The sequence below is a fragment of the Erithacus rubecula genome (assembly GCF_903797595.1).
Source record: "Erithacus rubecula genome assembly, chromosome: 6".
Lineage (NCBI taxonomy): Eukaryota > Metazoa > Chordata > Aves > Passeriformes > Muscicapidae > Erithacus > Erithacus rubecula.
Genome location: NC_136688.1, coordinates 29,621,467 through 29,647,765, shown reverse-complemented (window position 1 = coordinate 29,647,765; position 26,299 = coordinate 29,621,467). Strand labels below are relative to the sequence as shown.

Sequence of the window (26,299 nt, the reverse complement as noted above, 5' to 3'; positions counted from 1 at the left end):
TTCCCCTAAGTATGAAGATTATAATTCTAACCTTTAAATTTTCCCCTTCCTATGGCATCCTTCTGTTCTGTCCTTGTTAGAGGAAACACTTGTAGCACTGTCCCTAATCCCACAGATTTACAGGTTTTGGAGTCCTGCAACACTATTTCATTTTCTAATCTTTTGAGGTCAGATGCTTTACAGAGCCATTGATCCAAGCATTTACTGTGATGCATTAGTCTACTTATGCAATAAAAAGATGAGGGATACAACAAGGGGAAAGCTATAAAAGTCTAAGTGAGCTACAGAGGACAGATGGACCCAAGGACAGATGGTAAAAAAAAGAGAACTTACTTCAACTGGCCTGAACTCAGCAGACTGATATAAATCATAAATTACTGAGTGAAGCTTTAGGTTGAGTTCTATCTAATTTCTGTTCTGTAGCTTTTAATATCATGTTTGGTGACCAGCATTGCTGCACTGGACAGGATAAGCACTGAATTCTGCCTTATTAGACTGATTGAATCTATGGAAAACTCAAATTATATTATAGCATTAAAGAAAATGAATATCCATTAATAAAGCAATCTCTAAATAAAGAATTCATCTTATATCTCCTGAATAGCACAATTCATATACATGGTCAATTGGCAATTTTCTTTCATAACTATAATAATATACATACAAATACATGACCATTACAAGCTCTCTTAGAAGCATTAATAAGAAAAGGAAAAAGTTTTATTGCACTGCCCATTTTATACACCTGAAAGGTACTATCTGATTTTGCATTACCTGGATTTCCTGGGGAAGTTACACAGGATTTTGAAGCTTGTAAAGTATTATCTGACTCTGCATTACTTGGTGGTCCTGGGGAAGGTTCACAGAATTTTGACATCTGTGTTTCAGTGCTTTCATCTCCAGAATCTGAATTAGAGCTGCATCCTGAAAAACACAGGGAAAAGCCTTTCACAATAAACCACATACATTTTTGCCAATTAGGGATCACCACAGAGCCCTTGCAGTGGATTAGTTTAAAAATAATAATACTAAAATATAGTATGTACTAGTATATCAGAACTCATGTTAAAAACAGGAGCAGGAATCAAGGGATTTCTTTTGACACCGATTCTGTCATGAAATCTTAACTAAATTTCAAGATGGTATCCAAACATCTGCTTCACTTACTGGCCTTTGCATCTCTATTTTTAAACAGTCAGACACCACAGGACACTAATCCATTGCCATTCATAGAATGACAAAAGAATGCCATGAAACACCTCTGCAAGTGCTTCAATTAAAGTTATATACTGTATACTCATATTTAAAGTATTTTCTTAGTATTAACATTGTTCAGTTACAACCATAAATTACAGGAGTTTTGGACAGGTGGACCATTATTAGAATACAATGTTTTTAATGAATCATCATTATTAGTCTGAAAAGTTTGATTAGAACATCTTAATGAAAACAGTTTCCAACATGATTCCATGGAACACACCCAGATGGGTTTTCCTGATCTTTTAAGCCAGATCACAGTTAGGATGCCACAAGACATTTACTGTACTGTACTGACAGTAATAACACATTTCTTTCAAAGGTAGATTTCAAATAGTGAAGAGAAGTGAAAGTATGGATTTTGACATCTTCTTTTCCAAAATTTTGCCCATTTTCAATCTCTGTGCCCTCCATCAGTAGAATTTTACCCAAACTTGGTAGTTGGTCTAGTCACAACACAAGAAAGTTTTAGTCATTCCCACCTGACAACTCGTCGGGGTTCCAAAAACACTTCTGAAGAGAGATGGTTGTACTCTCCACTGTTTGCATTTGCTGATCTGTTCTTACTTCCTGGACATCAGATTTATCCCTGTCATCACCTTTGCTTTCTGCTGGACAGCAATCTTCTAGACTGCCTCTCTGACAACCATCAGCCAAACAGACAGGTGAATCAACCTACGAAATGCAAATTATTGTCACCACGAAAACAGGGATGTTTGGATGAAGAAGATAATCACAATACTCACATGCTAGCACAAAGAACAACAATTCTGTACAACACTGCAGTGTACTTCTTAAATAAAATAACCATTTTCAGGTCTGATTCTGATACTAAGAAAGAGCTCTTTTTCTTAGATTTCACATTGATTCGCAAGCTCATCATTCCCCAGATTATTTGGGATTGCCAGGCTAGGGTACATATGAAATTAAAAAAGCAGAATATTATTTCTTTATCATTCTACTATGAAGAATTAGTCATGAAGGTCTTAACCTGCTGAAGGAGAGACAAATTACCTTTTGCAAACATGGTTCTGTGGTTAATAACTCCATAGATTTATCAAGATCTACAATTAGGTCTTGAGCTAGGTCCAGGCCTTGAAATTTCATCCAAGCTCCCCCTTGTAATAGCCACTGTTACCTAAAATTCAGAAAAAAACAGTAAAAACATTTCAAATTAACAGTTTCATAGCAAAGCACTACAAGCCCTGCAATATTTCAGATCCAGATCATGTAAGTTTCAAATGCTTTCTAACAACTCCATGTTGTAGGGTTTTTCCAGGTTAAACCAGCTTGCCATTCAAGTATGTGCTTTTTAATATACATATATACATATACATATACATATACATATACATATACATATAATATACATATAAATATATATTTATATCATCGAGCCAACCAAGGTATTCAAATGCTTATCAAAGACACTTTGAATTATGTACATCTCACAAGTAATCTCACAACAGGGGAATTATCATGGCTTTTTTTAGTTTTTTCAATCATTAGACTGACAAAGTTAGCACCAACAAAATAATGAGGGCATTTCAGACACATCTTGTACACAAGTAAACCAGCCAAACGCTACTCATGTTCAAATGGGAAGTTCCTAAATCTAAAGGTTCACATTCCCAACCTCAGTTCAATTTTGAGTTTAATCCACAGGAATGCACGCTTCCCTGAAAAAAACCACCTTGTATGAATTCCCAGGAATTAGACTTTTCAGTGTGAGCATTGACACGTGCTGGCAATTCTCAGAAGGCTCAAGTGAATACAAGTCTTTATTTCAGTAATGAATACCAGCATTTATTTCAGGGAGGAGGGGAGGCCGGGAGGGAGACAGGGACGGAGGAAGGGAGGCAGGCAGAGAGGGAGGAAGGAAATCGGGGATGCAGGCAGAGAGGAAGGCAGGGAGACAGAGGAAGGCAAGGAGAGAGGGAGGAAGGCAGGGAGAGAAGGAGGCAGAGAGGAAAGAAGAGAGGAAGGCAGGGAGGAAGGCAGGCGGGCAGATAGGAAGGCAGGAAGGCAGAGAGGAAAGAAGGCAGGGAGGGAGGGAGGGAGGGAGGGAGGGAGGGAGGGAGGGAGGGAGGGAGGGAGGGAGGGAGGGAGGGAGGGAGGGAAGGAGGAAGGGGGGCAGGCAGGGAGGAAGGCAGAGATGAAGGCAGGCAGGAAGGCGGAGAGGCAGGCAGGCAGGAAGGCAGGCAGGGAGGAAGGAAGGCAGGCAGGAAGGCAGGAAGGAAGGCAGGCAGGCAGGAAGGCAGGAAGGCAGGGAGGCAGGAAGGCAGGGAGGAAGGCAGGCAGGCAGGAAGGCAGGCAGGCAGGCAGGCAGGCAGGGAGGAAGGCAGGCAGGAAGGCAGGCAGGAAGGCATGAAGGCAGGGAGGCAGACAGGCAGGAAGGCAGGCAGGGAGGCAGGGAGGTAGGCAGGCAGGGAGGAAGGCAGGCAGGCAGGCAGGCAGGGAGGGAGGAAGGCAGGTAGGCAGGAAGGCAGGCAGGGAGGAAGGCAGGAAGGCAGGCAGGCAGGCAGGAAGGCAGGCAGGCAGGCAGGCAGGCAGGGAGGAAGGCAGGAAGGCAAGCAGGCAGGCAGGCAGGCAGGCAGGGAGGAAGGCAGGCAGGCAGGCAGGAAGGCAGAGAGGAAGGCAGGCAGGCAGGCAGGCAGGCGGCAGCCCCGGCCTCACCGCGGGAGGGCAGCAGCAGCAGCAGCAGCACCGGACGCCGCCGCCGTTGCCGTGACGACCTGGATGGGAAGTCTCGCGATAGCCGCGCTGTCCCGGGGACATTCCCACTCTGCTCCCGATCCGTTCCCGGCAGGAACAATTCTTGGCTCCTAGTGTTCCCTTTGATGCTCATGTGTGTTAAAATCAGGTTTTCATTGGCACTAAAAATTCACAAGAAACAGTTTCTTCTGAAGAAACAAAATGCTCTCGTTCAAAGCAAGCTTTTGATCGACGAATTTTTGTGCCAAAATCTTACCTAGCTGGTAGTATTATGTACTGCAGTCTGCAGTAGAGCTTTTGTTGACCTTACAGTATATGGCATTGTACTGTCACATGTGCCCCTAGAAGAACAAGTGATTATGTATTAGTATCTTTTGACTGGTCAAGGGCAAAGAGCCATGAATTTTTGCATTTTCAAATTTTCACTTTGTGAGGATGAGTAGAGTTCTTCAGTGTGCTCTATCAGTAATAGTGATACAGCACAGTAATGTGTCAGCTGAGGTAGACAGGCCAAATTAAAATGCTAAGTCCAGAGTCAATGGTAAAAATTCCATTGTTTATTAAAGCCAGGTATTAATCCTTTGACTTGCATTGGAAGAGTTCCTGTGTTGACAAGACTGCCTTCCATGTTGCCACACCTTCTGCTGTAGTGTCTTGGGAATTTGCTGCCAAACAGGAGCAAGGCAACCCAATTCAATCCTGCAAGGGTGTCAGGACCTTCCTTTGTGGCTTAGGAAGTGATCAAAATGTAGAGGGTTTAGTGTTACAGAAATGGAGACCAAGAAGTTCCAATACTGTGTAGTCAAGTAGTGTTAACCAAGGAGTTTCTGGAATAAATCACCATCCCAGGGAACTGTGCCTAGCTATAGGGAACCTTGGGATGCAGAATTGCTGATGGAGAAACCCTGGTTTGCATTAACAAATGTATATTCAGGAAATTGATCTCACTTGGTATTTCTTATGCTTCCTTTTAAAAATAGTCCACTTTCTCCTTACAGAGAAGAGCAAAATACATTTTTAAGTATTCTACCAACATAGCAGTATTAACTGAAGAATAGTTTTGGTTTTCCATTTCATTCGGGTTTGGGAGGTTTTTTTAATTTTTACATAATGTTTGTTCAAATTTAACAATATTACTTAAGGATATCTCAGAACAATATATTGACATTGTCCTTGTAGATTTTTCATCCTTTTTAAACTATTTTTCATTTGTTTAACATGAGCTCTATTTTCCTCCCTTAAGTGCTAGAATAATGGGTTCTAACTTTCCTAATTCCAAGTTTATTCTCCAATAGTAAGGTTTGGCCTTTAAATCTGTTTGCACTGACCAAATTACCCCAGGCTTTTTCTTCTTAAATTCCCATTGCTTTGCTTTGTATTTCACTTTTGTTCTTCAATAAGGTAGGAAGAAACATTTCCCTTACCAACATCTGCAGTGGTTAAAAACAACCACAAACGAAGCAAAAAGACTAGGGAGAAAAAAAAGCCCCACAACTCACTTGTATGTAACTTTAAAGTAATGTTAAAACAGGACTTGTTTGTTGTTTGGGTTTTTTTTTTTTTTTCCTGTTGGACACTGGAAAACATAAGGACCAATTTTTTCTGGAATCTTTCTTCTGTCTGAGTTCAGGCAAGCTATGTCTATCTTCTCATCTCTGTATCTAAGAAGGGCAGCTCAGGCTCCCACCATCCATCTGGACCCCTCAAAGACTGTTCCTCACTCCCAAGCTGAGAAGTTTTTTTTGAAATAGCAAGAAGTGAAATGCACTGAAACAAAAGAAGAAATGGGGAAAAAATATTTTACACACTAATTTATACCCTTTTCTTTAAATACATTTTATTAAAACATTTGCTTTTAATGACTTGTAGAAATCCACAACCTTGGAGCCATCAGAAGCTGGTGACTTCCTTCAAACATGTGAAAGGAAGAAAAGGTACATTCTGCTTTAGCAAAATTTGTTCTCACTTTTAAGATTAACTGGTTGGATTTAGTAGGTTACTGTGAACTTGTCAAGATTCTTGATTCACCTTGTCCCTTTTAAAGTATGCTTCAAAGAAAACTACTTTCATAAACAGACAGCTATCACAGATACAGGTTCAGCATGCACCAAAGGGCTGAAGGAAGGGAAACCACAAGGAGCAAACAGATGTTACGAGATTGTGCTTTTAAGAAACTACCCACAGAGACAACAGTGAGTGCAGATGAAAGATTGCTTGAAAGTGAACAAGAACTAAAATGTCAGGGCTGCAGTAGTTTTAGGTCACCTAACAGACAGATAGAGTTTAAAGCACATTCAGTATAAATGAGAAAATACACCTGTCATTACACAGAGAGGCAAGCTGCAGCACAGTGCCTGAACTCTCACAGAAAGGTTGCTGAGCTGATACCAGGGTTGGCATGACTGACTCACTCAGGAGTTAGGCACCAGATTTGAAAGTCTGGTGTTCATACACTGGGTGATCTGCTCTGCAAGGTTAGCAGGAGGGTTGGTATCTGTATCTGTGAAGATAGAAGGAAAACTTCTCTACCTCTGGCAATGTTAAGCAACAGCATTAATAAACCATTGCCTTTTTAGGTCTGTTGCCAGCTTCTTCATCCAAGAGTTCAGTTGTCACTGAAAGCTCTCTGTGAGTCTCTCTCTGTGTGAGAGTGAGGGACAGACTCAGAGACTGAGACTGTCACACTCAGAGAAAGACCACTAGCATTTCACACCTATTTCTTTCATTTGCTAGCTCTCCCAAAAGAAAACAGCAGAGTGCACCAGCAGCTAAGCTTGTTTCAAGGCTTACCCCTTAGTTACTTAATACATACATTACACTTGAGGGACATTTGTATATGCCCTTTATTACAGCATTCTTAGCACATACATATTTCTTCATTGGAGTCAGGATTTGTCCTGCATGGTCTCCAATCCAGGTTTTACTTAAAACTACAAGAATATATATGGACTCTTTATAACAAGAGGTCTTTCTCAGGTTTAACACACATGATGATTTGGGTACTCTTAGCTTTGTGGATGTTTTAAGCCAAAAAACAGTGGTTTAGGTTTTAAAATACTTTAGGTGTTTGGCACATGCTTGGTAATTAATTTGTGCAAAAAAATCCAGCAAGTTTTAACACTGATCAAATAAATGTGTGTAACAGAAAACAAATGCAGTTAATAGTCCATCCTACTTCACTAATGAAATGGCACAATCTTGCTGTGTCTATTTCCAGGAGAGTAGGACTTACCATGCTGCATGTCTTCTGCTCTCTACAGCCTTTCCTGTTCAGTTACTTTGATGTCAAATCCATTTTAATAAAACATAATGTTTCCCAGAAAACTGACTGCCATTTTTCCATAATTCAGCCATAAAAACAGTTTCAAAATTCATTACTTTTGAAAGTAATAACAAGGTACCATTTTAAGGATTTCAGAGATCAAACTACAAATTTCCATATATAATTGATGTATTATTTCCTTTAAGTATTTCATATTAATAAGGAACACTTGTATATATGTTTTTCTTTTGTTTGTTCGTTTAACTTATATTTGGCAAAAAAAATCAGGCTGTAACAAATTTCAACATAATAAAGATCCATGGGATCAAACATGTAATAGAAAGTGACCTTCCTCTGTCACTTAAAGCTCCTGCTTTTCCTAAGAATCCACCTTGGGAAAAATACTGACTTTATTGTTTCTGCTGACTTTTCTTTCTGCTTTGCACTTAGGCTGTTTAGTCTGAATTAGTTCTTCAGGGGTATTCCCCAAAGGAGGCAGGAGTCGCTTCTTATTATTTCGGTTTTCTGAGAGCCACTGCGGAGGCAGCTCAAAGGGTCCAAAACCAAACTGCATGGAATACTTGTCATTTACTGTATCAGCTTCTGTGGGCACAGCTGGGGCCACCTGAGCTGCAGAGTCTGCAGTCACCTGTGGTATAAACCTGTGAACCGAAGTCTGTCCTAGCTCTAAATTGGTGATAGGAATTTCTTTCTGTTGAAAGTCACCAGAGCCAACGGATTTGGTCTCATTCTCCTCATCTTCTGTCGACTTGAAGATTTGTTGTTGCCCAATGTGAAACATCTCCAGAAGCTGGCTTCCTGAATGGACACTGGGCTCCAGATTATCCTCTGCAATACCACTCGAGCTGACAATGTTTCTCCTGCTAAACCTTCGGTGCAGCTGTACTATTGTCCCCACTAAGCACTTCCGTACTGATTTGTTAACAGTTAAAAATAACAGAGGGTTGGCCAGCAGAGAGACCTTGGGCAACCAAATAGCAGTGAGGAGCAAGAAGACTGAAATATCTGAAATATTGAGTATGGTGCGGTAAATCACCAGAGTCACGTAGGGGACACTACAGAAGATAAATATCATAACCATGGAAAGCAGCATGATGTGGAGCTCAGCTTCCCTCTGGGAGGCATATGGGATAGAAACTGTGTTCTGAGGGGTCCTTAATGCAGCTATGATGACTTTCTTCTTCTGGCTGGCACTCAGCGCTCTGCGAATAAGAATCATAAAGAGAAATACCACAGCCACTGGTACAATCACAGTGGTGATGTTATAGATGATGACATAGATCAGGTGGCCAAGGGAGTAACTCCAAGATGCAGAGCAAGTGGACATGGCATAAATATCAGACACATTGGTCACAGCAAATACTGGAATGCTGGCCACTATTGCATGGGCCCAGATATAGATAACCAGGTCTCGGGATTTTGCATCAGATATTTTTCTTTCCAGAGGGTATAAAACAGAGTAGTATCTGTCAAAAAAAAAAAAAAAAAAAATTATAATTATTTTTGTGCACATACTACTTAAGAGAAACCTTTCAGGAGCCATCTGAGCATAACACTCCAAATCCCTATCTGGGTTGCCAACTGACTTCCTGTTTATGAAAGGAAAAAAAAAATCTACACAAAAAGCCCCCCAAAGGTCTGCCTTTGCAGGTCTGTCTGTAGAAAAACCTGAATATTTTGGTGGTGGAAATTTCTTTCAATACATCACTTTGGCTGATGCATACAAATATTATTTTGAAAATTTCACCATTTACTTACTTGTTATCTAGACAGTACATTGCACACACTCAAAATTTCAAAAGACATTCAAAGGCCAGACTCATCATTTTGAAAGTGGCTCTATAACAGATTTTTTTCTGGATAATTGGAAACAGCTGTGGATGAAAAATTACATGTATCCATCTATTGGAAGTTTTGCTTTGCATAAACTGTGGCTGGAAAGCCCTGAGCAAAAGCACTGGTGAGCACTGAACATTTTATGTGCATTAAAAAAAAAAAAAAGTGCATATCTGACATGCATTTCAAATTTCAGACATTGATTGTTTGCTTACTAATGGAGTACTGCTGTGGACTTTTAAGCTCACAAAATTTTCATGACAGACCTAACTTTTCACACTTATCATTATAAGTGGTAGGAGTTTGTGCTTTTGGTGAGGCATATCACAAGGTTCCTTGGAGAAGAGCAAATAATATGCTGTTCCATTGGCAACATTGGTGAGCATTACAGATAGTGATACCACATTTATCAAGACAAAGGGAGAAAGAAAGAAAAATCCAGGATCATGGCCAGTTTTCCCCATTACCTGTCAAGAGCAATGGCTGGAAAACTAAGGATGGTCACTGAGCAGAAGACTTTGTGCAGAAACTTGGCAATTCTGCAGAAGAGCATCGTATAGATCCACCAGCAGCAGTGTGGACTGGCACTAAGAGCAATGTCAAAAGGCACACAGACCAGGCTGGCACAGATCCCCGAGCAGGCCAAATTCTTGATGAACCGGTTTGTCACAGACTTGAGAAGAGACGTTCTGCAAGTTGACCACAGCACCATGATGTTACCTGTGAGTAGAGACAGGAAGCATAAAACAAGGAAAATAGACAAACAAAGAACTAACCTCAGGCCTAGTCTTTAAAATTTCAATGTTGCCTAGTACTGCAAATGAAAATAATTGTTTGGAGTTTGCCAAGTGTCACTGCTTGGGATCATGATGCTGCTCAAATTAGGAAATCTGTAAGGGCTAGTGGCTTTATGAATCAGAAGGCTGAAAACAATTACACCCCAGCTATCCATTCCCAGCTTCTGGTAATGAATGAATTGGGGGATTTCAGAGGCAAATGCCTAAGAAAACTATCCAAACCATATTTTTAGATACTTACGTTGATTACTGTATCAAATAGTCCATCTTGAGAATTCAAATACAGAAACTGGCTAAAGTGTTCATATTTTAATAAATAGTACAGAATAATTTTTTAAAGATAAAAATACACTAAGTAAATACAGACACAATTAAAATATAAATATACGTATGTTGTTTTAATCTGTTCGTAAGTGGATCACAGCAGCTTGCTTTTTTTTTCACTGACCACTTCAGTGGCACAGACAGGCCTGTGTAAAACCACATCCAGAAGAAATCTAACTTTCCCCCCTCCCTCAAGACATACTCTACGTACATAATACATAATAACAAAACGGATGGGACAAGCAGAACAGAAAAAAAAAAGACTTGGTGCACGTAACTTCACAGAAGTATACAGAGTACAATGTGCTGATTCAGGTATTCAAGCTCTACATATTTGTTTCAAACAGGGGGATAGATAGCAGTGAAACAGAAGTACAGAAAAAAAAGGATTAGCTATGACAGTATTTTTCCCTTATCGTTACATTCCATCCAAAGCTCAGAAAGAAATGTCGTGTGACAGACACAAGTTCTCCATCACAAATTTCCCTATGATTTTATCTTACATAGCAACAGCACGAGTAAATTAAGTGATCTGTTCTTACAGCATGGGCCCTTTCTAATGTATGTGAAGATACCATAAAATTCACAGGATTTTCACTCTCCTTGAAAAATCTGCCTTTAGAAAGATGGCAAAATCATAGAATAGTTTGACTTGGAAAGGACCTTAAAGACAATCTCGTTTCAACCCCTCTGCAATGGGTAGGGACAACTTCTACTAGACCAGGTTGCTCAAAGTCCCATTTAATCTGGCATTGAACACATCCAGGGATAAGGCATCCACAATGTCTGTAGGCAGCCTATTCCATGCCTCACCACCCTCCCAGTGAAAAGTTTCTTGTTAAAATCTAATCTAAACCTGCCCTCTTTCAGCTTAGAGCCATTTCCCCCTGTCCTAACACTACATGCCCTTATAAAAAAATCCAGCCAGCTCCCTTGTAGCCCCCTTGAAGTACTGGAAGGCTGCAATGAGATCTCCCTGGTGCCTTTTCTTCTCCAGGCATAACAACCCCAACTTCTTTAGCCAGTCTAGATCAAGTGCTTCAGCCGTCTGATCTATGGAGAGAAGGATCTCTGCTAGCACAGCTGAGTGGGGCACACTTGTGTAATATCATGTAACCTGGTCCCAGCTTTCCAGTCCTGACTTCACAGACATTATTTTTCTCCTTTATTTTATTTTTCCCAAAGCTGTACTGTGCAGTACTACCAGATCAGTCAAAGCATAACTACCAGCATACAGATACTGCTTGACAAGACAAATCCATTTACTCACTGCAACTGGACAGCATGCAAAGTAGTTTAGCTGCCCACCTCCAAGCAAAGTTAAACTCTTCTTACTGCAGACCATATCAACAGCCACGTTGTGGATACTCTATATTGTTGACACTTACCAGAAGTTCTTTTGAGCTGAAGTGTAATTGATTTATGTGGCAGATTTGTTAGCGTTTTTGTAGGTTACCTACAAATAGACATAATGAGAGAAAACAGCATCTTAAGCTGCTGATTGAGATATGAAAAAGCAGCTGCAGTCCCCAAACATTTCTCTCAGTTGACATTATCATTCTTTGCCTTGATTTCTCCTCCAGTCTATAAAATCCCCCAAGGTTTTATGTGAGTTTTCCTATGGCAGTCCATGTAAAATACCAGCAAGATCATATTCTTGTTCACACGGACAATGTGTATATCAAGTGGCAAGTACCAAGAACTAGCAAAGTCTAGTTCTGATTCTTGATAAAACAGCACTGTTTTAACAGATGTATGCAGTATTTATTTTAAAATCTACCTCACAGACTTCCTGTTTTAGTCTGCAGTACCTGAGTGTCATTTGGGATTCAATTTTCTATATATTGTATCATATGTCTTATGCAAATTCCTGATACTGACAAAATATTGAGTTACATCTCTACTATGTGATGTATTTTAAAGAAAGGAATGATCACCTGGTTTTGGCAGGTGTTTTGGCTTGATAATGTATTCCTCAGGCAGTATTCAATCAGTTGTATTTAAAGCTTTCTAAGTTGCTAGGAGACAGTCAATCAAACCACTTGCTTTCAAAAACATCTCCAACTTTCCAGCTATTAGAAAGTACTTCTAACAGTAATAACATATTTTTATAATGCCCTGGAGAGGGGAGAAAACAGGATTTTTTGGTATGTTTTTGTTGGTTTTAAATTAATTAATATCTTTCATCTAGTTTCAATTGCATTGATTTTATAGCATTAATTCCCAAGCAAGTTTCACCTTCGTTAGAATTAATAAATGAAGAATGGAGAACTAAAAGAAATCAGAATTGTTTTCATTGATACTTCAGAAGCCTCTTGAGAACTACTGAGCTACTCTTTGAGGTCCTGCAGAGGAGCTTAATTCAAGACTCCATATTCTCAGCTGTTGAATTACTTCTACAAATTATGTCATATTGTCATTTATACATCAGAGAGTCACAAGGAAATGAAATTAGCTCTGGTTCTGACTGATACTAAATGGGAAGAATGAAGTGTAAAAAAATAACATTGGTTCGAAGACGAGGAGGAACTCTTTAAACAGATAAAATAAAACCAGCCTGAAAGGCAGAAAAAGGATAAGCAGACAGAAGTGTCCAGTTGGGACACTGGAAAATTAGTCAGGGAATAACCCTCAGGGAAATTTTTGGGTTTTTTTTTTTTTGCAACTATGATTTATATATTAATAAACTGCTCTAGTGAACCACATCAGCTTTAGTATAGACTGTTAAATCTTTGTGCTGATGCCCTCAAATCAAGTATTTCCCTTCATGTATCCCAAAGCAGAGGAAAAAAATTACACCAGAAACTTTCATGGCATTAAATATAAGAATATTTGAAACAAACTGCAAGTATTTCCCATTTCACTGTTCCTCAATTTTCCCCAGCAACTCCTTTCCATGGAAGAGGATAACACTGTTCTAGGCAACAAGGCAATTCAACAAGCATTTGTGCTCTGAATAGCAGCTATGCTCTGAATCCTTTCACAATGGCTGGAGGCTCTTTTCCACTCTCCATGTACTAGTCATTCACTGATGAACCTGGAAAAATTTATTCTCCTTAGGTTACAACTGTACTGGGCTGTTGCACATCCTCAAAGTGGGAAAAGCTGTCATTTTCTACCACAGGTTAGTTTCAGAAGGGTTTCTGCTGGATAACTGGTCTAGTGCTACATAACCTTGGATCCAGACTTCCCATAGGGTTTGTAACTGGTTAGGTGGGAGGCATGCCAGAAGAATTGGAGTGAACAAGCAGCTGGAAAATGCAAAGCTTGCGATTTCCTATAAGTCAGTACTGTCAGGAACATGAGTGCCATTTTTAAGTGATCACGTCACAAAGGATATCCCATATTGCCAAGTTCCACCATTAATACAGAAAGGTGAAGTGCTTTTAATTTCAAAAGGAAAAGTATATCTTTGGCCTTTTCAGAGAGTGAGCTGTGTCTACATAAAACCCTTACAACACCTGACATTATCTGACAACCCTCTCAGTACACAGACTGACTGAGCAGGACATAAAAATCAAGCTTAGAATAGAGCTGAAGTTGGAAGGGGCCCAGTGAGGTTCATTGACTCCTTCAAGACTGCAGACTCAAGACTAAGAGCATCATCCAGACATTCCCTGAACCCTGTCAGGGTTGGTGCTTTGATCACTTCTCTGGAGAGCCTGTTCCAGTGACCAATCACCCTCTCAGTGAAGAACCCTTTGCTAATGTCCCATCTGAGCTTCCCTGGTGCAGCTGGATTGCATTTCCTCATGTCCCATTGCTGGTCACCAGAGAGAGGAGATCAGCACCTCCATTCTGCTGCCCCCCTTTAGGAAGGCATAGACTGAAATGAGGTCACCCCTCCACCTTCTCTTCTCCAAGCCAAACAAACCAAGTGACCTCAGCTGCTCCCCATAAGGAGCTCATCTGTGCCTTTGACCATTTCTCCAAGTAAAAAAGAAATGTGAAATATTAAAGGTAACCACTGTGTGAGAAGCAGCTCTTTTCACATTAGAAACATGTTTAAAGCCTGCCAAGTCAGAGTTCATTTTATCCTGTTATTATCATAACTGTCAACATTCAATAAATCTTCATATACTGTATACCATGGTTATTTCCAGTCATCCCCTACTTTTTTTTTTTAATTCAGAAACATCATAGATAAGCAGCCACACTGTACATTAAGTTGTACAGAAGTACACTGAGAAAATAAATACAATGGTTCACCACAGCGTGCTGTCCAGAAGTCCTTCTAGTCTTTATTGTGGTTCAAGATCACAGAATCTGGAAACAGTAGCATTCTCTGTCCATGACATGTTATCAGAGTCCATTAGTCTGATTCAGAGCAGCAAAAATTACTTTTGCTCCTCTTCCAATTTGTACTCCTTGAATTTCACTGCCAGACACGGTATGTTGATGCAGGCATCAACAGCTGAGATAGTCCTGAAGTACTAGCTTTTAGCAATACTTCAAATAATGTGAAAGAGTCTTAAAAATACCTTTAACAAGCAGAAGTAAGATCACCATGGAAACCACAGTTAACTGAAGAAATGCATTTGCCATGCAGTCATCCAAAGAAAAAAAAAATTACTTCTCTTTGTTGATTAATTCATGGAACTCAATCCATTACCTGATATGACATCCATCTTACATTTATGTTAACTTTAATTAGCACACAACTGAATCAAAACAAAGTCCACACTCCAGCAAAATCCTCCTCCTCACAACCTGCCATCCTCTGCTTGCTCACTTCCCTCCAGAGCAGGATTCCAAGAATCCAGCCATCCTTCCTAGCAGAGAGCCTCTGTGTACCCCACCCACACTCCTTGCATTGTCGCAGGGAAGGAGCTGGCAGCCTTCTTTATGAAAAGACAAATTAGGAAGTCACAAAAAAGGTTAGAAACTAGGCTTTAGCCATTAAAATAGTTCATTAAAAACTAACTGAAAAAGTTACCATTTCTGTGAGCATGATGAATGGGAAAAATTCTCATGTTGAAACACCAGAGTGATTAAATACCTGATTTTCCAATACTATTTATTATTGTTTTTCAGAGTATTTTGAGGAAGGTCTGTTTCACAGAATTTACTCTGACAAACCACTCTCCAAAAAAGTAGTTAATTGGAATATTTTTGGCACCCATGATAGGTTGCTATCAAATATTTTTCTTATTAATAATATATGAGCTTACCTATTCATTTCCAGAAAGAATATGGATGTAGCAGGATGCATTTTGGCTTACACAGCTTGAAGAAATGTGTAAATTTATCACAGAATCACAGAATGGTTGAGGCTGGAAGGGACCTCTCATGTCAGCCAAACCCTGCTCAAGTATGCATAAATTCTTGCAATTCTTTATAATTCTTTTTATATTAGTTTGAAGAAGTGCAGCCATGAGACTGATGGAATAACCCTTATAGATGAAAGAAGAGCATAAAACTAAAACAAAAAGTAAACTTCCTGAAACCAAATCCAACCTTTTCTAACATTTTTTATACCAACTTCAAAATCCAGTAATAAAATAACAACTGCAGTCCAGTTAAAAATAGTGGGAAAATATTTATTTTGTCATTTTAGTATATTTCTTTCAATTGCTGTATGCCAAACCTTCCTTTCCCTTCATAAAACAGGTGAACTCCCTAATTTTAAGATGTTTCTCACTCCTATTCTTAGAATTCTCATTCACACATACCTACTTTCATCGTAACTATTGATACAGAAGTGTAATTATGTAAGAGATTTATCAGGTCAAATGAATTACACAAAGCAGGAATTTTCCCAGCTTGGGGTAGTTCCCCGCAGAGTGTTTCAGCATAGATTTAAATTATATTGGAAGTCCTTTTTTTAAAGTGTGATATTGTCTACATGATTTTTGTTCCCAGAAATGTATACTTACAAGGTAGGAACGATTTTATGGAAGGAGTTAGTTCATAGCAGCTTAGTCTCAGAAACTGAACAAAAATTTCCTTGCAGGAACAGGTATGTCACTGGCTTTGGTTGCAGCACCACTTAGAATTAGTCCAAGGCCACAACCTGCCTACATAATCCACTGGCAGCTGCTACTCTGACTGGCTCTGAAGGTGGAGCAAAGGTAGAAAATATATATGAGGAATTTTAAATTGTACTTAGAGCAAGCATAACTTGTGGGATATGATGTTATTTTTATCTCAAAATTACTATGTAAAATTACCATTAATATATTTGCACCGTGACTTTTTTTTTTTTTACTGTTGTCCTTACTATTTGTTATGTTTACTGTCTGTAGGGAGATTCTCAAGTAACTGCATCCTGCTAATGGTCTTGTATTCCCATTTATATTTCTTTCAGATATGTTTATTTGAAGGAAGGTAAAAAAGCATTGCACTGGTAGTCTTCCAGTTCTTCATACCCCCTGCCACTTTTTCCTGCCTCACCTTTTGTATTTGCTATCCCACTAAATGGAAAAAATTTCTAGACAGGATCATTTTCTCCCTTTTGATAAACTATGGTGCTTCAACAGCCATCAAGACCATTTCAGCCAATCAAGAAAACAACCAAACCCACTTATTTTACTTAAGTACACTTGACTTGCCTGAATTCCTGGCCTCTATTTTAAAACCAATCTCCTCAAAGAAGCTGAAACTCTTCAAGTTCCTTGGGAGGAAAAAAGTTTAGAGAATATTGCATCTGCAATTTCAAAATCATGGATTGTTCCCATGTCAGGAAAATATGATGTAAATTTTAGCATTGCCTTTCAAACCTCAGCAAGGAAATTGAAAAACCTTTTAAAAAGTCTAGATGTACTGTTCTAACCATAACAGGAATACAAAGTCTCTTCAAAGTAACTTTCTGAATCACAGTGCCTAAGGGACCAACCTTAGTACAAAAATGTAACCAAATTTTTTAAACCAAGGATTTTACATTATCTCCACGAGAGTTCCCCATGACAAAGGGACCAATGTTTTGACCAAGTCTACAGAGAAAGGAAATGCAAGGAACAGATATAGATGAGGTAAAAATATTGGATGCTCACATCATCAACATATGTGAAATCATTAGCAGAAGTCTGGAATCCCAAATCTCCTTTGCCAACAAAGGATCATATCTAGTGACAGGTGTAAGGTGGCCACCTTGCACAAGCTTCTTGCCTGTCTCCCTCAGAGAGCAAACTTGATGTTGTCAGTGAAACACTGCAAGGCCTGGAATGCAGGTGAAGCCAGAAATCTTTCTGAGCAGACAGTCTGTCTATTCTTCACCATCCTTGGCACAAGAGGAGTAGCCATTGTCCCTTTATTTTATAAAGCAATCAAAAACAGCTATTTTGAACCTGTATTGTAGTGAGAGGACTGTGCCAAGCAACAGGGTGCTTTGCTTGAGCAACCCTGACCACTGTGTTGAATCTAACTGCAAATAGCAGTCATAACACAGGAAACAAACAAGTTTTAAGATTTGTTTTTAAGTAACACTGCTATCTGCCTCTCTGTATCTCTGTTTGCAGAGAGCCTGCAGTCTCTTTTGTTGGTAGCCTCCCTATGTAAGTGCAGACATGGCTCTTCAAATGCCTTTTTTCTCTGCCCACAAGCACCTGCAATTCATGGGCAGGTATGTTGGTGCCATTAAGGACATAAGATCACAAAGATGTGACTTCTCACATCACAGATGCCTCATTTAGAAAGCCAGACCTAGTCCCTAACAAGGTTATTTTAGGAGGAGCCTGCAGGACCCCTGTCATCTCTGTGTGACATGCCAAGGGCAGATCTTGGAGGAGACTGACAGTTTTGCACTTGTGAGGCTGTGAAGAAAATATTTTAGAGCAACTCCAGCACTTGGTCTGGGCTGTAAGCTTCTCCACCATCAACAGCTGACAGGAGAAATTTCCCACCTTGCACACTCAACCTGGTGACCTCCTGTGCTGTTCAGAACCTTATTCTCTCCTGCCTTCACCCTTATAGGCTACCAGACCAGAAAGCAATGCAGATATGGTTCAACAACAACATTCTTATGCAAAATCCAGTACTTTGCTAGTTGTTCACTCAAGATTTTCAGCTAAAACTTTTAAAATAAATTAATTGCTGTGCCATATTGCAGTATAGTGGATATGCAGAGATCTATGCAGCCTATAGAAACAACTGAACAATTTTAATTTTACTAAATTACTGGGTAGCTGTTTTTCCCTGGCTTATTTATTGAGAAAAAAAAAATGAGAGATATAGGCAATTTAAAATGAGTGACACTTAACAGAGAGCAAAATTTTAAAAGCCTATGGTTATTACTAGTAGTTGGAAGACAGACTTTATCTTTTGTTTGGAAATTGAAGTTATCTTGCTTTCTTGATTTTAAAAAATTCCTACCCATTAACACCAATTTTCATCTCCCATTATAGCTGAAATTAGAGAGTTTGTAGCTGAAAGACACCACACTAACTGCCATTTCATAGAGCAGAAATTATTTCTGGACCTACCCCACAGTCCTGTGACATTTCTTTTGCTCTATACAACCAAGAAAGATCTGACATCATTCTTGCATTAGTTTGCCAGTGCTTCCCTTTCTCCAAGTGCCAGTTTACTAGAAACAAAATTTTACTTTTTATATATTTGTGCCATGCAACCATTCACCAGGTCAGCAGCTGGGCATATTTGCTCTTCATTTTTCAAACACAGATGTCTTCAGACAGGAATTACATATGCCTAATGCATCCTGTGCAGTGGGATTAATTTACATTATATTTAGAAACAAGTTTTTTTCCCTCCTTGCCAGCTGACTGTAATGAATGGTTCTCTCCACTCCTCCCAGCCCTGTAAATGTACTCAAGTAACACTCACTAGGAATAAGAAAGTATATCTGGGGACTCTGACACACATCTGAAAAACCAGGAATTATTAAAAAAAAAAAAAAATCAGTACAATTCTAAAACAAGTACTATTTAAAAAATCATATGGAAAAATATTCTATTTGATTACCAAAGTGTGGCATTTCTCTGAAGAAATATAAATTTATGGAACCAAATCAGATTTATCTCATCTGTCAAACAGAAGTGTTCCCATGGGATAACTCTGGGCAGGCAAGGTGCTTCTCTGATAAGGTGATGGTAGCATTTCTGTCCCAACAGAATGCAAGAAGTGGGGTTTAGTTTGATTTGGTTTGGTTTTATCTTAAAATATATAGAGGCTTAATGTATAATTTTAGATTTTTTTTGGTCAAGTATTTCCCTTACAGAATCAATTGTTGACAGAAACTCTCCCCAGATTTATTCTCCCTTATTTTTTTGAGTCTGCCATAGAACTCAACAATTAGACTTCTGTATTGTCCACTCCCAATCTGCTTTCTTTACTCTTTTTATAACTCAATTCCCTTTTCACAGTTTACAGGTCCATCCTTTGTAAAACAGCACTGTTAAACCCAGAATAACACTGAGTTTGGTGAAATGGGCCTCAACTTTCAATCTTCACATGCCTTCAAAGGAAGGCATGCCTCCAAAAAAAATTAATATTAGTACTTAACACTTCCATTCAATTTAAAAAAAGCCAGGAATACAACCTATTAGGGCTGATGGCTTATATCCAGAGCAACATGCAAGTGCCCAGGATTGACTGTAGTAAATGGAATCAAATTAAGATACAAAAATTGGAGAAACATTGAAATTTTTCTTGACCTTAAAATTTTTTTTTTTTTTTTTTTAATCCTAGGTCTGGACATTGTCTAGCAGCAAAGTAATTCTGATAGTAAGATACGCTGTAAAACTGCCTAGGTCATCCCAAACACATCCCAATGTGTGGAAATAGTTTTTAACTTTAACCTTCCAGTAATCCAAATGACTGCCATACTGGCAAAGGAAGAGGGCATTTTTGCTTTAAATCTCCTTTTCTTCCCTGGTGTTAGAAATACAAGTAGACATCTGTATTTGAACTTCATAAATTGCTGGACACAGCAGAAGATAATGTACCCTGAAACCTGCCATAATATTGCCAGTATTTTGCTGCATGTTACATTGCAGCAATGCATGACCCATCATGTACTGATGACACAAACTCCCTCATCAATCATCTGCATGCACTATATAATTTTAAACCTGTGTTTTGCTGATAGATGCAGCTGAACAGGATGGAATTTTTGTGCCTCTTTGCATGTTAAAATCAAACTGATTTCAATATGACAAAAAGCTGGAACAATATAACAAAATTAGTTTCTAGTTTCACTGTCTTCCTAAATATATGTGTGTATATATATCTCTGTGTGTGTGTGTATGACCTGATAAGGTAAATCATGTATTAGCCATATGCATGTAAAAATTAAATGAACCTAAGACACCTGCAGCACACAGCTAACCCTGTAAAGGACAGCAGCCTCCAGCAGAAATGAGAGAAAGGCTCTGTATGTGCATGTCCTACCACTTCCACCAAAGAGGGCACATGGCACACAGGCAGGGACTTGTTTGATTGGGCCAAATCAGCAAGTGGGTACATCAAATCACTTACAGCTTGCTGTGTTTTCCTGCACATATCTACAAATCCATGTTCATTAGCAAAGCTTTCCACGGTTCATGCATCTGTTCTCTGCTGGCATCTCTAAAAGAACATTTCTTGTTGTGACACAGGCAGTAAAACCACAAATAGCCAAGATGTTATCTGCTGTATCATTGACCTCTGCTTATTAAACATTCAATTTACTGCTACAAACCAAGGCATATATTACTTATATTTCATCTTTTGTATTTTTACATTTCTCACACACTTTTCCCCTTTTGCTTTCTTACAAAAACTACCACGTCACACTGGTTGGAAATGCTTGGATGACACATTTAGGTAATTGCTCCTCTTGTACTGAATCATCCATTGTCAGCAGGTGAAAATGTTTCGAATCTCTCTATGCCACATGTAAAAAAGCAGAAAGTAAAAATAATCCAGCAATTTCTCTTGACTTCAGCAAAGTAGCAACAAAAACATATGCCAAATATCTATAGTGGTTTCAGCTCTTCCATTAAGGGACTAAAATGTGTCATTAACACATGAAAACCCTTCAAGTTGGACCTCTATTGCCTGGATGCAATATTTTCAGTAATAACTATATAATTAGTCTTGTTACATTGAAACCAAACATGGACATACTTTGTACCTTCAGGAATATGAAGAGCAAGATAAGGATTGCATATTTTAATATTCCCTCAAAAATCACTCAGGCAAATCCAAAAGGTCTTCCAAGATAGCAGAGACAAAGAAAAAGCTCTTGTTTATTTAACTACAGAGGTTTTGGCATATTCAACTTGTGACCTTAATACAAGAAAGAGTAGTGGATCCTTTCCTGAGCCTTTTAGGAATTTGTCTGTGGAGACCTGCAACAGAAATACCAAGATCAGTCTGAAAGAAATGCAAACAGAAGCAAATATGTGTGAAAGTATCAGCAGAAACAATAAAGCAAGAATGTTTTATTAGAAGAATGTTAACAGAATGTCATGTATAGATAAAACAAGGATACCACTGACAACAATTCTTAGACCACAGTAACAATATTACATCAGATAGAGGCAGTACAAAGCAGTTCTGCTTTTTTTTCTTGATCTTGATCAATTTAAGCTTTTGTATATGAAAGACTCAATTCTTCCCTACCAAAGTGTTTTGATAATTTTCAGATTAAACCTTTCAGAAGTGATCAAAGATTTAGTTTTTCTTAACCACACATTATTTTTGATATGGACAACATTTCAGTTTTTTCACAGAATGGTTGGAGTTGGAAGAGACCTCTGGAGATCATCCAGTCCAACCCCCTGGTAAGGCAGGTTCACCCAGAGCAGGTTGCAGAGGATCACATCCAGGCAGGTTTTGACTATCTCCAGAGATATCTCCACACTTTATTGTGGCAGAGTGTTCCAGTAATCCTCAAAGTAAAAGTAAAGCCACGTATTAATTTCCTGTGTTTCTATTTATGCCCCTTGTCCTGTCACTGGGCACCACTAAAAAAGAGTCTGGCCCCATCCTCCTGACATCTGGCCTTAAGATATTTATCTACATTGATAAAATGTATCTTCTTGATTCATTTGTGAGGAGAATTACTTGAATCTATAGATTATTTCACCATTATACTCATTTGTATAATAAATATAATCACAAATATATTCACAAATATAAATGTAAAAACACTCCATAATTAAAGCAACATAGTTGTATTGTTTGGATTTTGAATGTGTTTGGGGTGTTTTATTAGAATAAGTTACTAGACATATAGCACTGGAAATAAGCAAATGTCATCAAAAACATATGATAAATGAATTGAAAAAGAAAAAAGTAGAATTGTTTTAAAAAAAACAACAAACAGTAGTGTATATGGTGAACAATGCCATGTAACAAAATTACTCCCAGTTTTGTTATCAAATTGTCATTGAAGTTCCAAAAGCAAATCATCAGCATGATTACACTAAGAATATACTATCAACAATTCTTAAATGCAAACAAATGAATATGTATCTGAGTTGGTTTTCTTCTGTTAATTCAATCTGGATAGGACATTTTATTCAAAAAAACTTATTAAGAAGAAGGCATTCCAAAAATTCTCTTCACCTAAGAGACATTGTAATAAACCATTCAGGTACTGAAGTGCCAATACAATCATCAGTAATGCTTAATGAGGAGGCACTTAAAGAACAGCACAATCCACTGTCAGAGGTTACCTCAACTCTTTCTGATTTTCCAGTGGGAGACATCCCATTGTCAGTAACTGTTCAAAACAATTTGCTTCCAGATGTGTACTGGGGAAAACCACATGACAATCACTGTGTAAACTTCAAAGGTAAGTTTAAAACAAGCAAGCAGAAGGCTTCACTGTGATAGTAATTTTAGACTGCATAATTGTAATAATCTCTCATGTTTTGAAAATTATATAAATAAAGCAGGAAAAACAGCTAGCAAGCTAGCATATAGATTTCTTTCAGATTCTGTTGAAGTGATCCCTATTTTTTTTAAACAAGGTATTTATTACCAACAGACTGCAACATTTCAGTGCTTTCCTAGAAAAATATTGTGCACAAGAAACCATATGACAACCCTTTGCCCTGTCCTGAGAGCCCATTCCTATGTACAGAGAAACCTGTGAATTCTCCATATCCATGATCCCTTTGGATCTTTGTGCTGTAAGAGTGACTCAAACTGTAATATTGCTTTAAAAGCTGTAATTTATGAGAATTGCATTCAGAAGCAATCTCTCTTCTAAGAGCACAGTAAAGGAAGACTTCAGCAGTCAAGCAACAAACTTGAAATTTCAACAGTATGTGGTCTAGACTGAAAGTAAAGAAAGAAAAAACAAAAAGCCCACACTGTTTTAGTGAGAGTCTACAATTGCCTCCAGAGCCTACTCAATTAAAAATTAACTTCAGAAATTAGCCCTGTAATGATGCAAAAAAAATCACTGCATCAGAGCTCAAGGGCATTGTTAAACCCCGACAATGGTTTGTCTGAGCTGCTTGACAGAACACAGTGGAACCTGCACACTGAGAGCAAGGCATCCCAACCTGCATATGACTGCCCTGATTCCTCTAAAATTATTTTTAGAGGAGATTATTTTATTTTTTTTCTCATGTCTCACTGTTCTAACAGCAATCAATCAAAGAACTCCTTCTATTTCAAGGATGGAAAAGTTAACTTACCATTTCAAGCTTTATTGGTAAAATATGCTAATAGGGATGGAATTGACAACTACAATGGTTATATAAATTTTTCAGGAAGCATCTAGTGTAAGTATCAATCAAAAAAAAAAAGTATTGAACTATTAATGTTTGAGTTACATATACATTACTGGTTTTAAATTCCTGATTACAGCCTACTTATAGTCATCTTAATCTGACATACAGAGTAGTTAGACTAAACAATGCATCCATTATTTAACATCTAACTCACAATATGTCTGAGGGTTTCGATTTTTTCTTTGTGGGATTTTGGCTTGGTTTTTTGTTTGTTTTGTTTTGTTTTGTTTTGTTTTGTTTTGTTTTGTTTTGTTTTGTTTTGTTTTGTTTTGTTTTGTTTCTTAAGGAAAGTAGCTCTTCCAGATCAAACACTTGGCTAGTGATTTCTACCACAAGAGGCATTACAATATGATGGCAGTCATTTAGCTTTATTTTTGGCAATGTTTTGAAACACACAAACCACAGATATACCTGCCTGGGTACAGAAAGCTCCCTTTTAGGCATCAGTAGAAGTCACTACTCTCTCAAGGCTGCATGTTTTTAATAGGACTTGATAATTATATTCTGAAAATAAAAATGAAATTTAAAATAAATTTTGTATTGCCATATGCTAAGAGAATTGGGGAATGAACCAATGGACTATTTTCATTTTTTGGAAATGAGCAGATTTAATTGAGAAGCATTTTTACATATCCTATTTTTGCCATCTCACTGATCCCAGGCTGCCTATTTTATGAAGTAGTTGTAAAATATTTCATAACTAGCTTTCCTTTGCTGAGATGATAGTGTCTCTGTAGGAAATGCAGGGAGATTTACATTATAAATTTACATTTATCTTAGAAAAGATAAAACCATCACAAAATGCAAAACTGAGACTTGATGCCACTTTTGATCCTTGAAGCAAGTCACTGTCAATGAATCTGGATGTCCCAATACTTACTTAGAGGAACATGATCATAAAGCTACACCTTACTGCCCTCTCAACCATGCTAAGCCTATGACACAAGACCTGAGAGGAAAGCAGGACTTGCAGGTCATCTCTGATTCTCCCTGCTATGGGCAACAGAATGAAGAGAAGATGGACAGTTTTTCTCTACTCTTCCATCCAGTTAATAATTCAAAGTAATGCAACCTATAAAAGACAAGGGCAGTGTTTATCTTTGGAATACAAAGTGGGGGGAGGAAAGAGAGGGAGGGAGGAAGAAACTTACCCCCTGTATGCGTATCACACATGGCAAGTCCAAATTCTGCTGGCAATATTAAAAATGTTAGCCTCCCAGAGACTCAAAGCTAGAGACTGATCTGTATTACTCTGATCACCATCTTTAATTCTCTCTGCAACAAAGGACCTAAGCCAAGCTGCTAGCAAACACTTTTTGTGTCACCAGCTCATTTCTTACATCACCTAACATGTCCCCAATGTGATCAGCATTGACAGACCCCAGTGCTCCTCTTCACAGCCTACCAGAGGAACCAGAAAGCATTGTCTGGTTAAATTCCATCTCTTTCTAACATCACATTTTGATGAATGATGTACATTGATAGTACAATTACCAGATTTCCACTGCTCTGAAAAAAATGTTAAAAATGTCAGTCAATGCAACTGGTGCTGAAATTATTTCCTTCCTCTATTCTAACTTATGTTAACTGATTTTTTTGCCAAGTCTACATTGCTGAGAAACAAGACAATGTTGAAAAATAAATGCACAGCTTTGCCTCTTTGTCCAAATACATAGGATAATTCTAGAGTTGTTTTTTTTTTTATTTCTAAGCATTTTTTAAGATTTTCAAAGACTGTTTTCATGCTGTATTTGTTGCCTACAAAAGATATTACTGGGTAATTTTTTTCTCTAAATCTACTTTCTGCTAGGTGCTATGTTTGGGAATATTTTTAATTCAAATCCCAGATTAATTTTACACTTTCACCCTATTTGAGTTGTTTATGACTGTTTGGGGTTTTTAAAATAAATTTTTAATGCCTATTACTTAAGTTATATGGAACTGCTCTTTGGGTGAGGTCTTTACATCTTTTCAGAGGATGAAGCAGAAAAAGAAAATCTCAAGTTAGCATTTCAGTACAACAAACAAGAATGACAGCTCTGCCAAGTGAGAAGAGAAAAAGATGGTATGGGAGGCAATCTTATTAAACCAGCTTCAAAAGTTGAGGGAAGAGAGAAAGAAAATCTTTCAGGCTGAAGACACGCCACTCTTGGACATGTAACTTGTCCAGTACTCTTTGATTTGCACTTACTTGTTTTCTTACACAAGCTCCTTTTTATCTGAGTTAGCACAAACCTAGTAGTTTATTTCTTACATATACTGAAATGCAAGTAAACAAAATGCAAAATAAAGCAGATTTATGACATGTGAATATTAAGTAATCTTCAAAGCTAAGTTTTGTGACTCTAATGATGCTGTTGTTGAGACAAATACTGCATTAACACTGCAATGTGTACACA

General features: G+C 38.2%; 2 protein-coding genes across 3 annotated transcripts in view; both read right to left on the bottom strand.

Moving 5' to 3' along the window:
- Positions 1 to 3,115, bottom strand: part of FSIP1 (fibrous sheath interacting protein 1) — a gene marked incomplete at its 3' end in the record, with an annotated part of 64,353 nt that extends 61,238 nt beyond the window's left edge. The window contains exons 1-4 of the mRNA XM_079309669.1: positions 2,931 to 3,115; positions 2,272 to 2,395; positions 1,740 to 1,932; positions 775 to 924 (exon numbers count right to left, since the gene is read on the bottom strand). Of these exons, the coding sequence (XP_079165795.1) occupies positions 775 to 924; positions 1,740 to 1,932; positions 2,272 to 2,364 (436 nt within the window). The 5' untranslated portion in view covers positions 2,365 to 2,395; positions 2,931 to 3,115. The remainder of the gene's footprint in view (positions 1 to 774; positions 925 to 1,739; positions 1,933 to 2,271; positions 2,396 to 2,930) is intronic.
- A 2,659-nt stretch (positions 3,116 to 5,774) lies between these two features.
- GPR176 (G protein-coupled receptor 176) overlaps positions 5,775 to 26,299 on the bottom strand; it is a 32,682-nt gene continuing 12,157 nt past the window's right edge. The window contains exons 2-4 of one of the 2 annotated variants that reach the window (XM_079309786.1): positions 11,601 to 11,668; positions 9,559 to 9,811; positions 5,818 to 8,721 (exon numbers count right to left, since the gene is read on the bottom strand). In XM_079309786.1, coding sequence (XP_079165912.1) covers positions 7,614 to 8,721; positions 9,559 to 9,803 — 1,353 coding nt within the window. In that variant the 5' untranslated portion in view covers positions 9,804 to 9,811; positions 11,601 to 11,668 and the 3' untranslated portion in view covers positions 5,818 to 7,613. Of the gene's footprint in view, positions 8,722 to 9,558; positions 9,812 to 11,600; positions 11,669 to 26,299 lie in introns of both variants that reach the window. The other variant, XM_079309785.1, reaches the window with a different exon arrangement.